Below are 13,465 nucleotides of genomic sequence, written 5' to 3' on the forward strand. Positions count from 1 at the left end.
GCTCCCGCGCCGCACACATGCGGTCAGCTGCCCTCCGCGCATGCGCAGTATGCGGGGCCTGGCTGAGGCGGGCCTACAGGCCAGCGGGCGCCCCGGGGCCCCGCCGAGGGAGCGGAGAGCTGCGGGCCGTTCGCTCCCGCCCGCTCCCCTTCTGCTTACGGCGCCGTCCGACCCGGGACCGCGCCCTCACCGTTAGTACCGACCCGCGCCAAGGCGGCGCTGCCCCGAAACCACCCGCCTGGAGGGGATGAGGAGGCCGCGCCTCCGTCGCGGCAGGGCCCGCAGTGCGCAGGCGCGGCGAGGGGGTGGGGGGGCCGAGCAGCGTCCCGCGGGGGCTGCTGGGAGATTCCCGTGTGGCGGGGAGGCTGCGGGACCGGGGCGGGGGGGGCCGCCTCGGTGAGGGCAGGGCCGGCTCCCGGCGGGGGCGGGCCGCGGGGCGGGGCGGGGGCGTCTCCTCCTCCCCCTCCTCCTCCTCCTCCTCCCGCTGCCGCTGCCGGTGCCCGCGCGTGTGGCAGCGCGGGGCGGTGGGCAGCAAGCCGCCGGGGGTCGCCCGGTGAGGGGCGGGAAGGCGCCAACGGCCGCGGTTCCTCCTGACGCTGCCTCTCCCCTCAGGCTGGGCCGCCCCAGGCGGGGAAGCGGGGGAGGGAACCGCCCGCACCCCCGCGCCGCGTTCAGGGGAATCCGCCCGGGCCGAGCCCGGCGGGGGGCTCCGGGGCGGCGGGAAGGTGCCGGCGGCCTTAGCGGCTCGGCAGCGGGAGGACCCTCCCCGGCGTCCCTGCCCCGGTCAGGGACGGCATTGTGCTGTTTTGCCACAGGATAAAAATGGCTTCTCGGCGGATCACACGGGAGACGTTTGATGCTGTAGTGCAGGACAAAGTTAAAAGGTATCGCATGGACCGGAGTGATGCTATAGAGGACACAATCCATCATTTTAAAGGTAATGAAACGCGGGCGTGACGTGCCGTGGATTATCCCAGCTATTCTGGTAACAGCTATGTTAGATTTCTCGCCTTCCGTTTACGTATAGTTGCCTCAAATGTGGACTTGTGCTGGTGTTTTTCCACATCCATTTTTATTTAAGAGGCTAATAGCTTGGTATGACTGACACTATTTCAGTGTGGAATGCAAATTCCAGGCAAAAAAAATGAATTTCAAACAAAGGAATTCTGTTCAGGCTGCATCAGAGAGTGGGTCCAATTTCAGGGAGGTCTCCAGAGGCATCGCTGCGGGATGGAATTCTGTTGATGTCCGATAACTTAAATAAATGTAGGAGTGCGTTTGAAGCCTTTGGGTCTCTGTATTTCATGTTATTTTTGGAGAAAAAGCTAAAAGCAGGACATTAATCTAGTGAATGTGTACAAGACGTGATCTGCAAATCCTTTTATCTTCTAAATTTGATATTTAAAATGTCTAGAAAAATAACTTGGATTACATTCATAGGAGATGGAGAGTTTTGAAATGAGATCTCTTCTGTTTTCTTAAAGTTGTATAAGCTCCAAATAAATAATTTATTTTAAATACTTCATTTGTTCAAGTATTCTTTACTTTCTGAATTTAACTACTGGAATTAAGGAATAGGGATTCTTGGGTACTTTGCAGGAAATGCTAGTGTTTCTGATTTTAATGTTATGTGAGATAATTGCGTATGACTGAGAAAATATGATCTTCTGTTCAACTGTGGAATTCCGACATTCAGTGTGGAAACAGAAAGTGCATGCTTTTGATATTTTTACATCTGAGAAATCCGAGTAGAAGCATTATGAGCACAACGTTAGCATTTTCCTAGACTGAGAAAGTCGTGAAGAAGTAGAAAATGGGGTTTATAGCAGAGCTTGCATTTCAGCTTTAGTGAGAGTAGAATTTTTAATAAATTGTTTTGTCATGTGTGTTTAGGCATTGTTAATCATTTGTGGCTTTTTGCTTATTATGAGTTATTCAGTGTACATAAGAAAGCAAATGGGAGTATCCTAAAGTTAGGTACGTGTACTGTTCTTGAGAAGTTTTGATATGTTGACTCTTGTAAGTGTCTAAATGTTTTTATTAAATTTTTTTCTTAGCGCTGCTTGCAGTGCATTGGTGTATTTATGTTTTTATCATTACAGCTCATTCAAGGCCAGTCCCAAGACCGAGATATGAAGACAGTTTTCATGATGATGGAAGATATACTCATGACAACGCCCAGCACCATCCACATGACGACTGGAGTGAAGACCCTAGAGATGACTATCCAGGACCTTCTTATAGATCTGCTAGTCCTCTCATAAGGAAAGATAACTATTACCATGAACAGTATGGCCGCCCAGCGTCTCGTGACCGGGAATTTGGCCGCCCGGCATCTCGTGACCGGGAGTATGGGCGTCCAGCTTCGCACGATCGGGAGTATGGGCATCCAGCTTCGCACGACCGAGAGTATGGGCGCCCAGCGTCTCGCGATCGGGAGTACGGACGTCCAGCTTCCCATGACAGGAAGTATGGGGGCCTGGCTTCTCATGACCAGGACTACGGCCCTCCTGACTCTTGGGAATCCACCGGACCACACGAAACTGATTTTAGTTCTGCGGATATTTTAGGTGACTTTAGATCACCAGGACTCATGGAAGATGAATACGGCAACATGGAAAATCAGGAGTATGATGTGGACTTTGGAATTCAATCTGACAGCGAGTTCCGACCCCCGATACGGAGGGGCAACCTTGGCAGGGGAAGAGCTCTGCGAGGAAAGCGTATTACAAGGGGCGCCGTTAAAACTAAAGTATTCAAAGGAGATATCAAAACTCCCCTAAAGAAATGGAACCCTAAAAAACTGCAACCGGGCCCTGATCAGAAGCCAGCTATGCAACCTGATCAAATGGCAGAAACTGCTGAGCGACCTAACCCGAGGCCGGTGACCGTCCAGCGCCCCAATCAAAAGTTGCCTCCGCGACCTAATCAGAGGCCAGCTATAACAACGCAGAGGCCTATTCTCAGGCTCCCAAAGCCCGCGCATGTTTTCAGAAATCTCAATTTTGACCTTGTGGACAAATCGGACATTTTTTCAACATTTGGAATAGAAATTATAAAATGGGCTGGGTTTCATGCAATAAAAAATGATGCAGAATTTTCCCGGCTCTTTGGAGCTCTCTTTGAGCTAGAGACAGAAACCTGTGCAAAAATGCTTGCTTCGTTCAAATGCTCCTTAAAGCCAGAACACAGAGATTATTGTTTCTTTACTATCAAGAGTTTACAACATGCTGCTCTGAAAACTCCCAAAGTGGACAATGAGTTTTTAAATATGCTATTGGACAAGGGTGCTGTGAAAACAAAGAACTGCTTCTTTGAAATAATAAAACCTTTTGATAAATACATAATGAGGCTACAAGACCGCCTCCTAAAAGGTGTTACACCGCTGCTTATGGCCTGCAATGCTTATGAGTTAAGCATTAAGACGAGCGGTTTCGGGAATCCAAGAGAAATGGCGAGTGCTTTTGAGACCACTGTTTCTCTTTGTCGTAAGTCTTTAGCGCTTCTGGGTCAGACCTTCGCGCTAGCGTCTGTTTTTAGGCAAGAGAAAATACTTGAAGCTGTAGGGCTGCAGGAAATGGCTCCAGCACCAACACTATTCCCAAACTTCGATGATTCAACGTTGTTTGGAAGAGAGTACATTGAAAACTTGAAGGCTTGGTTGGAGAAGAGTGGATATCCAATTCAGATGAAAAAAGCTGAGCCAGAGTCCACAGTACAGCTTAAAAAACCCTCTCCTGACACAAAAGTTAAAAGTGAGTGAACCGTTGTAAAATACTTTGCACTATGTAATTTCTTTATTTGTTGCTAGCATTTTACCTTAATTTTTATGGTTTCATTAGGTCAGGAATTCCTAATTCTGGGAATCCCATGTAAATCCCTAACAGTGCTGAGGCAGGTAGTAAATACTACTTGTTGTAGCAATCGCTTTCAGCTCTGTGGATGAAAGCATGTCTCCTTCCTCCCCTCTCCTGCACATGCCTATACTTTAAATCTAGGATTTTCACCTTGTGCCCCTGGCTGCTTCAGCTGCCCCACCCTCCAGCTTCCCAACTCCGAGGTGGGGAGGCCAGGACCACAGCTGTGACTGGCTCCGTCACAGAGTAAGTATTTGCATATAAGCAAAGTCAGAGATGTTACCGCACTTATCAGATGCAGGCGTATTTCTTTGAAGCTGTTTATATACTACCATCGACAGGAATGCTATCTCCTCTACCATATTAGGCCGTCTAGTTCATCCTCTCTTAAAGCATTCTTACTCATCACTATACTCATCTGGTTTTTCCTAACTGAACTTCAGATACTTTCGCAGGGAGGTCTTGCGGCACTGACACTGAATGGCTGGTGGTTCGGAACTCACCCCTTCAGAGTGCTGTTCAAATATACTTATTTTGCACAAAATCCTTTTGGTGCAATAAGTAATTGCCATTTAAAGGATGGCTTAACTTGCCCGGGATGGCAAAGGATAAGTTTCTTAAACCACAGTGCTTCTCATAATAAACTGTTCTAGAATCTAAGTTGAGTTGAGGAACAGCCGGAAAGTTTCTGAGGTTTCCTTAATTTATTCTAGTACGAAGTGCAGCCTTTTCTGTATTAATATGTTGAAAAATTGCAAATGTCAGTGTGTCAAAGAATAACAAAGACGACATGTTGCTACTCTGTTGATGGGAATAATACAATGTCTGCATTTTATTTCTTCCTACAGCCCCACAGCGAGCTGATCGGAAAGTTGTAGAGACAATTGAGCAGCTAGTGAATAGCATTGTTTCAGGAACCTTGTCTGCCAAAGAGAGAAATGCTCAAAAGAACTGCCCTGAATATTGGTAGGTGTGTTTGAACAGTATGTCGTAATACCACTCTCTGCTGAAGGTATTTGGAATATATTTAATTAAATTCAGCATTTCACTCAATGGGTGTAAGATCAAAGCCTATTGTATATTTAATCAGACTTTTTGAAAATGTTTCCTCAGCTAATTATACTTCCTGATATCCCTGGAAATTGTCCTGTTTCTTCTGTTTTGTCTGGTAGACCACGTTCCTTTTGATCTGTCAATAATGACTGTATGCCAATCCGAATACAAGATGTTAAAAGCAATTTACATTTACAAGATGAAAATAGTAAGCAAATGCAGTTAACATAAACACACAGTAAGGTAACAGACTTACGGATCTACCGTTCTACGAATGATGTTGGAAAGCTGAGGCACTTCCAAGTGTAACGATCTTTTAATGTGACAGTGTCTCTTCATGTGTGAATTGCAGCGTAGCTGATTAATTAGCGGCCAAATGATTTATGTCAAAACCCTCCATCCTTTATTTGCTTGGCATGCTTCACGTCCTGCTGTAGAAGCGGAGTTGGCCGTTATTCTGAGAAAAACCTATGCAGGCTAACGTTCATGTAGCAACTTTTGTAGACCCCTGGAAGAAAGGATCAACTGCTATTGAGTTTCTGATCTGAGAATTTGAGATTAGCTGTGCTTTCAGCTTAGGCTTTCATGTTATATATATGATTTTATTTAGGTTCCTGTCTGACGAAGATAGTCTAGAATACAAGTATTACAGACTGAAGTTATCGGAGATGCAAAGGCGGACGTCATCTGGAAAGGAAGCTGGTGGTGAGGGCAGAACACTAGAAGAATCGGCAACAGAATCAGTCAGGGCCATGTTGTATGCCAGGAAAGTCGCAAGCATTAAGAGAAGGCTATTTAAAAGAAAAAGGCTTGGAATTATCACGCAACATGGCATTCGAGGAAGGAAGGTGAGGAGAGCAACCATAGGGACGCAGACTGTGCTTTCAGCTGGTACGGTGCTGAAGCACCAAGACAAGCGTCTTCAAGGTTCGGTCCAGTCAAAGCCTTCTGTATCAGAAACCAGCCTGTCTGAGAAGAATTCTTCCCTCGATACAACCTCGTCCTCACAGTGTGCCACCGGTTCAGAGGCCTTTCTGCCAGCAGAAGAACGGGCAGATTCTGAGGATTTACTAGCACCACCTGAACTTTTCCCACCATTGTCCTCTCAGTTTCCTGATGGTAAGTGAAGATTCAAGATGAGATTTTAAATTGCGAATTGTAAGAAAAAAAATTGCATAGAATGTTCTGTTGGAAATTCTAAGAATAATTTCTTTTGCTAAAGTAGATATTTCTCAACTGTATTGACCTCCCAGTGATGCAGATTTTGTATGAAGCTATAGATAACGCGCATTCTGTTCCTTGCAGTGGATGCTAAAACAATGGAAACTGCTGAGAAGCTTGCCAAGTTCGTTGCTCAGGTAGGACCAGAAATCGAGCAGTTCAGCATAGACAACAGTGCAGATAACCCAGATCTTTGGTGAGTAACCTACACATTTATCTGTGAAAATGGGCCAGTAAGAAAAATCAAAATACATCTAAACAGTTACTAAAGAGATATTTCCTTTTCTTGTTTGTTGAGATGTATGCTTTTATTCAGTGTGTTTAGGCACAGAGGATTTTGAGCAATACTCCCTGTGTCCTGCTCAGCACCAGTAATGTACTGGTGAATATCTGAAATACCTAAGAAAGAAAAACACTTCTCCCAAATGTTTACAGGCACTGATATTTTTTCTTTTGTATCTTAAGTAATCAGCTTGCATCTTGAAACACTGTTCTGCCAAAGTATTTTCAATCTTGTTATTTTTTTAAGTGGGGCTTTGATTACAACGGCCTAAGTGCTCTAGTGTAAATTAGCACAGAGTTTTTTTTCTTTTAGTCATACTGGGCCAACAGAAATGGAGCCCTATTATCTCTTCTGTCTCTCCGAATCAATCCACCTATTTCCACATAGACTGCGTGACTGAAATTGGGAAGACCTGAATTCTCTTCTGGGGTCTGCTGTTTGCCTTCTGGGTCATCCGGGGCTAGCACCTTGCCGTAGTTTCTCCATCTATATAACGAAGATAATTCTACTGAATTCTGTACAGCACAGTTTGAGAAGTGCTGATAAAAAGCAGCCTGTAAGAATTGAGGAGAATGCTGTTCCTAGTACATGTTGTTGGGGACTCCTGCAGTTCTACAAAAGCACACCTGGAATGACCATTCAAAAAATTAATAAGATATTTATTTCTAATGTCTTGCTTCATGCTAGCTAAAGAAAATCTCTTTCTGATATTATTTTCACTGTAATTTGTGCTCAGGTTTCTACAGGATCGAAACAGTTCTGCTTTCAAATTTTACCGAATGAAAGTCTATGAGTTATGTCCATCTATTAACTTCAGTGCTGTGTCAGAAGCAACTGATGCTGGGGAAGGTGCTAAACCTGAAGAGAGAAATTTGGATATTTCAGAAGAGGAGGAGGAGGAAGAAGAAGAGGAGGAAGAAGATAATGAGGAGGAAGCTGAGTTTGAGGAGGATATCTCCCAGCCTTTGGAAGAAATGGAAATGGAGCAAGCAGAGGAGGGAGAAGAGGATGACATGTCAGCAGGTAGAAGTGTGGAAAACCTAGCTGAAGAGATGATTTCCAAAACAGGAGAGGAAATTTCAACAGGTGAAATGCAGCTAGCCACATCCTCTGATGGTGCTATGCCAAATCTGTCGACACAGGCATCAACTCCTGCTCCTGGTACCCTCTTTCCTCGCAAACGAATCAGCAGCAAGTCTCTGAAAGTTGGTATGATTCCTGCATCTAAAAGGATTTGCCTCATAGAAGAACCAAAAGGTGGGTGTTACTTAAAAGATATTTTGTAGGTATCAGTACAGAATTCCTGATTTTTATGTACTTTGTTACTGACTGTTACTGGCTTAAAGAATTACATTTCTTTAATACAAAAATGAATACAATGTTCACCGTAAAGGTTCATTCAACTGACAAAGGGGAATCTGAATAAATTGTGTAACAGTTCTCGTGTCGCAGTGAAACAGCAAAGTTTGCGTCAAACACCATTCCTCAAATATTCTCTACGTATATGTGAATGTTAACCTCCCTGCTGCTTAAAAAACTCACAGGAGTAGTTTTTGCAGGGTTTATTTCATCAGTGTACGGAAGGTTTAACAGACTGAAGTATAGCGCTGAACATATTTTGAGTGTTTGACTAAATATATTTAGACTTTGGACTGGCCTGTCAAATTTTGTCAATACGGCCACAGCGGGGGCGGGTCATGATATTCTAAGAATTGAGAGCTAAGTAGCTTGAAACTGCTGGTATGTGCTCTGCAGCTACTTTAACAAATGTCTTGTCTTTGCATAATGATGTTTATTGGTGAAGGTTGTCATTTGTGATGTGAAAATGATGTACAATAACCTCATTTAAGTCCAGTCTGAATTTTCTATCAGAGTATTGCAGAAGCTCAGGGAAATGAAAGATCTAAAGTCCTTATAGTAGATCATCCATCACTGTATTGCTGGCATGGTATGTCCAAAACTAAATACATGCATGTACTAATTACCTTTTTTGTGGTGGAGGGGAAAAAAGGTCTTACCATTTCTTTTCTTTTCTTTTTTTTTTTTTTCCCCCCTGATCTTTCTTGTTGGTTCTGATTTTAGGCCAAGGCATTGAGTTAGAGTCCCACTTGAGATGTACTTTTGGAGTTCTGTGTTAAAATTGGTTTTCTTTACAGCTGAATTTTGTCTTTGATTTGACTTGCAGTGCATGAACCTGTCAGAATTGCTTACGATAGGCCTCGTGGTTGCCCAGTTACAAAGAAGAAGAAGGTAAAGAACTCTTCTGGTTTGACATTGCATTCTGAGAATCAACTGTCTTTACAAGAGACAGCCTCTGAAACTCTGTTATTGTCATAAAATCAAATTAAAACCTGAAGAGCCTGATCCTGAAAAAGACTGGACTAAATCTGAGGAGACCCATGGCTCCTGTTGTCTTTTAGCTACCTCTGTCAAAATTAAACAGTTTCTGATTGGAGCCCTATTGAACAGCTGTGTGTTAATCTTGTCTTCTATTTAAAAAAAAAAATAAATGAGTGCATTGCTGTCTGGAAAATGTGTTGTAATTTTCCAAAATTGGTGAGATGTTATTTGACTGCTTCTGTATTTGTAATAGGGATTCAGACAACAGATCATTCAATATTTGTTACTAAAAAGCATAAATAGCTTTTAAAATGTGAAGGTGTACTCTTTGCTATTTTAATAATGTAATTTAACAGTTTGAGAACATGACATAAATTTGTTCTTTTTTTTTTTTTTCTTTAAACTGGCAAAGCAGATACTTACTCTTTGATAGACTTTTTCTGTGTAGCTAGAGAAGTGCTGCTTAGAAGATATTTCTGTATATCCAGAAATTCAAACACACTTAGTTTATAGGGGTTTTTTTGAGGGATTTTTAATACACGGTCTCCCTGTATAACAAAAAAACCCTTTGTTTTTCTGTTTTTTCCTCTCCACAGAAACCAAAAGATTTAGAATTTTCACACAAGAAACTGACAAACAGGAATGTGGGTTTCCAGATGCTTCAGAAGATGGGCTGGCAAGAAGGCCATGGCCTTGGTACACGAGGAAAAGGAATCAGAGAGCCTGTAAAAGTGTATGTAATGGGAACACACTGCAGACAGCTCTGGAAAAGGCTGGGATTCTAATAGTAACAATGCTTATCTAACCCACCTAGAGGTGGCCCGTTCAGTGTTTTGTTTCCTTCTTGACGTTGGCCTCTGGCCTCAGCAGAGTTGAGCGGGGAGGCTCCACGTGTTTTTCTGGCCTGGTCTGGAATGTGGTTGTTTCCTGCCATCCAGTTTGACGTCACGGAGGGCTGCAGCATGAATGCTGCAGTGTGCGGACACTTTCTAAAGATACATGGGTGCCCCTGTTCTTCAGGAGGTGTTTTTTGTTGTTGGGTGTCTTTGGTTTTTCTTAACACGTAGTAGTATCCCGGGGATCTCCTTGCTACCACGCCAGGTACATAATACATAAATAGACTTTAGGAATGTCATACCCAATACTCCTAGGTTTAGGCAACAAATTTATTTTCACTCTAATTATGTGATTCATTCCACTGCATACTGAAAGAGGTAAGTGCATCTGCCAGAAGGTAAGCATGCTTTTTCCTTTAAAGTACAGTTTTGGTTTTGAATCTTCATTTTGTCTTTTAAAGTTGCTGTATCCAGCGTCCACTGCTGCTGGCACAGAGAATGGATGATGCCTCCTTCAACTCCCTGACTGAATAAGGAGGCAGAAACTATTTATTTCCCTCTGAACCCATATGACAAACTTCTTGCTCCACACATGTAGTCTGTGGTTTAACAGTCTTCTTTTTCCAGGGATTTCTATTTTCTCTTCGTGCCTTGAACAGTACTGGTCCTTTTAGCTGGTGGGATACTGCTGGTTGTTTGCTTTCTTTTTTCCTTAGGGCTCCCTGTGGTCCAGTGGCCATCACTATTTTTTCTATATTTCCTTCTTCAGCAGCAAACAGTGAGAAAGCAGCTTGCTTCGCCTGTAGCGCTCTCGTGTTCACCACTGTTAGAACCTTGGTTCTTAACCTCAAAACTTGTTGGGACCAAATACATGAATAATTTTTTTGTTTCTGTAGCTCCTGGCACAAGTTTCACGGCACGGCTAATCATGAGCTATTTCATTGTGTCTGGTCTGACAGTTAGCCCACCACACTCTAAAAGTTTCTGGCCAGCTTTAAGAACTGCATTTTTAATATATGAAAATACAGTTTTTCCAGCTTGAGTCCATTGCTGTGTCACTCTTGTGAAGACACCTGCAAAGAGTAGTGAAGAATTGCTTTCTGTACCTCCTAGGAAACCTTGTTGACCTTTTCTGTCATTTAGAGAGAACTCCGCATTGTTGATTATTTCCATGGTGTGCACCTCTCTCTGCTTTCCCATCGAAGTCATTCTTTGGGCAATACTCTGGGACAATCTCCGTGAGGACGAAACCGGTGCAACTGAACATTTTGCTTTCTCTTGTTAGTTGCTTTGATACAGTGCATGGTTTTTTTTCATGTAGTAATCTGTGGCCTCTACTCTTTCCTCCTCTTTTGAAAGCTACCAGCTCTTCTATTGATGACTTGTTTAAAAGTCCACGTGCTGTCTAATCTCCTTCTCTCAGCAAAAGGGGATGGATTAATAATTGGAGACACTCCAATTCTAGTGTAGAGCATATCCTGATTATGATATAACACTGATACCTGAACCTGATGTATTCAAGCACATCAGTTGTTACACAAAGAAACTTGAGGCCCGTTTTTGTTAGGAAAGTTTAAAGCTTGCCTTTGGCTGGGAGAGCAAATCATATTTGCAGGTTTGAGGAGGTTTTTATTTATGTTACTGTAAAAGATACGTGAATTGCATGGTGACTCCTTACGAAAATGACGGGCCCAGAAGTTTTAAATGGAGTTTCATGTTAGTCTTCTGAGCTGTCCCCTGTCTTGAGGACTAATTTGTCACAGCTGTGGGTCTGACCAATTCTACGGTTCAAGAGATGTTTTAAAAACAAAACACAACACACTCAAAGGCAGAACATTGTTATGGCATAGACCCTCCTCTGAGTAATTATCTCATGACTTTGATTAGCTTTTTTTATTCTGAAAGTAATATAGAAGAGGAACTGTGGTGTAAATAGAAAAAAAAAATCTGTTCTTTCTGTTTGGAAGTATGAAGCAGCCATTGTGTAATGGAAACAGCAAATGAAGAGAGTTGCTTCAAACAAGTCATGCTATAAAAGGTGAAAAAAAGCAAAGTTTGGGGAGGTCTTTTAGGTGACTTTACTTCTAACGGTGATTTAAAACATAACATAACTTGATCATACAGCTGCCAAGTCAGACTCTGTACCATTCAGAAGAAAAAGCAGCACCCAGGATTTCTACTGTGGACTGTAAAGTTGAATTTGCTTTTTAGAGGCTGTGAATATTCTTTTAGAATTGCACAACAATCTACTTGGCTTACATGGACCTATTATTACAGAAATTGGCTAAGAATAATTTTTTGGATTTTGCCCTGATAGCACAGAAATCCCAATTTCAGTACATGGGGGCAATCTAAATTTTCTTACTTCACGTAATGAAATCTTTCATAGAGAATACTAATGGAAGTGACTTGGAGAATAAAACTGGCACAGAGGATCATTCCTGTGGCAGAGGTTTCATGAATCTTAGCTTTGTAATGTCGAGGTTCTAGGCACATAGCCTGGAGGAGGAGATGGTTTTTAATTATTTGTATCTCTGCATTCTTGTGGGTCATCCTCTCCATCTACTTCCAGGGCAGAAAGTTGTTTTGATACTGTTGAGGCCTGCCTGCTTCTGTTGGCATGTTTGGCTGAAGACAGATGAGTTAATGACTCGTTTTTCTTGGAAGAGCAGGAGCTCCAGGTTTTGTCTGTGGTGTGCGTCCTGCAAGACTTGAGCTTGCTTTGGGTGCTAGAAGTTTTAAGCAAGCAGCGTTACGTTCCCTCGGTAAAAATTTCATCTTTTATCCAGAATTAGGTGGTGTTTCCTACTCATTCCTCGAAGTCTCTGACTTCTGTCATTTTTGAAATGTAAGAAATAGGGAGGTTTTTGCCATCTTTTCAACAGAGGATCCTAACTACCATGAATAAAGTGGTTAATACAAGAGCTCTGTAAGACTTCGATCTGTTAGATGGCTACATCTTCACTGCTCCCTTGATATCACAGGAGCATTTTCTTCTGGTGGGTATTTGCATGTCTAACGGGAGGTGGGAATTGTTTTATAGTTGATCTGGTATGCCCGGCACCAAGCCTCCGCTCCCCTTCTCCCCCAAATGAAGCAGAATTACTCTCCACTTGAATTGTGTCTATGTTGGAAGCTATTGTTTAGATCTCTTCTGCACATTGTCAAATGTAACAGAAACAGAGTGTTCTAACTATTCATTTTACTCCCTAGGGGTGCTACCTCTGCAGGGGAGGGCTTGGGTGTTGCAGGGGAAGAAAATAAAGAAGATGCATTTGATGTTTTCCGTCAAAGAATGATACAAATGTACAGGCAGAAAAGAGCAAGTAAATAGGTATGTGCAATGGACACGTCTGGTTTATGAATTCCTGCAAACATTAACATACCAGGGTTTTTAAGTCTTCCTTTACCAAGAAAATGTTACTGTTTCCATGAGTGTCTCTGGCTTCTTAACATTTCATGAAAATCCAGACCTCCGTTGAACTGCTTTGAACTGCTGAATTACCCCAAATCTTACTTTCTAGGTTTGACATAAGAGACTCGCTCGCTAGAAAGCGCACGGATATGCAAAGGCTGCTGTGTGAAAGATCTTCGGCAGAGTATGCCAGTATGAAGAACACTTTGTTCTATAGTAGTGGACTTGAATACTAATGTATTAAAACATTTTCCAAGATCAAAGTTAGTCTTGTGTTTAATTGTGCAAGCTAACAACTTGGATGTCATCTTCTGAGGAAGAAACAACTGATTTTGTTCTCGGAAGTGCCTGTTTACCTCTCTCTTTGGCCAAGTTTGCCTGTTTTGTGATGAGATGGCTTACCAAAAAACGGAATAAGCAACATGAAAAACATGAGTAGCCTGGTTTGGCTCTGGTCCGT

General features: G+C 42.9%; 1 protein-coding gene across 1 annotated transcript; it reads left to right on the top strand.

The window, feature by feature from the left end:
* Positions 1-82: 82 nt before the first annotated feature.
* On the top strand, positions 83-12,929 carry SUGP2 (SURP and G-patch domain containing 2). The gene is given in 12 exon segments (XM_082330957.1): positions 83-191; positions 816-937; positions 2,103-3,755; positions 4,706-4,823; positions 5,521-6,029; positions 6,216-6,327; positions 7,151-7,671; positions 8,600-8,664; positions 9,351-9,509; positions 9,512-9,545; positions 9,548-9,606; positions 9,608-12,929. Coding segments are annotated over 11 exon segments (3,435 nt in total). The 5' UTR covers positions 83-191; positions 816-822; the 3' UTR covers positions 9,698-12,929.
* Positions 12,930-13,465: the final 536 nt, after the last annotated feature.

This window comes from Platalea leucorodia (genome assembly GCF_965183815.1).
Source record: "Platalea leucorodia genome assembly, chromosome: 21".
In the NCBI taxonomy this organism is placed as follows: Eukaryota; Metazoa; Chordata; class Aves; order Pelecaniformes; family Threskiornithidae; genus Platalea; species Platalea leucorodia.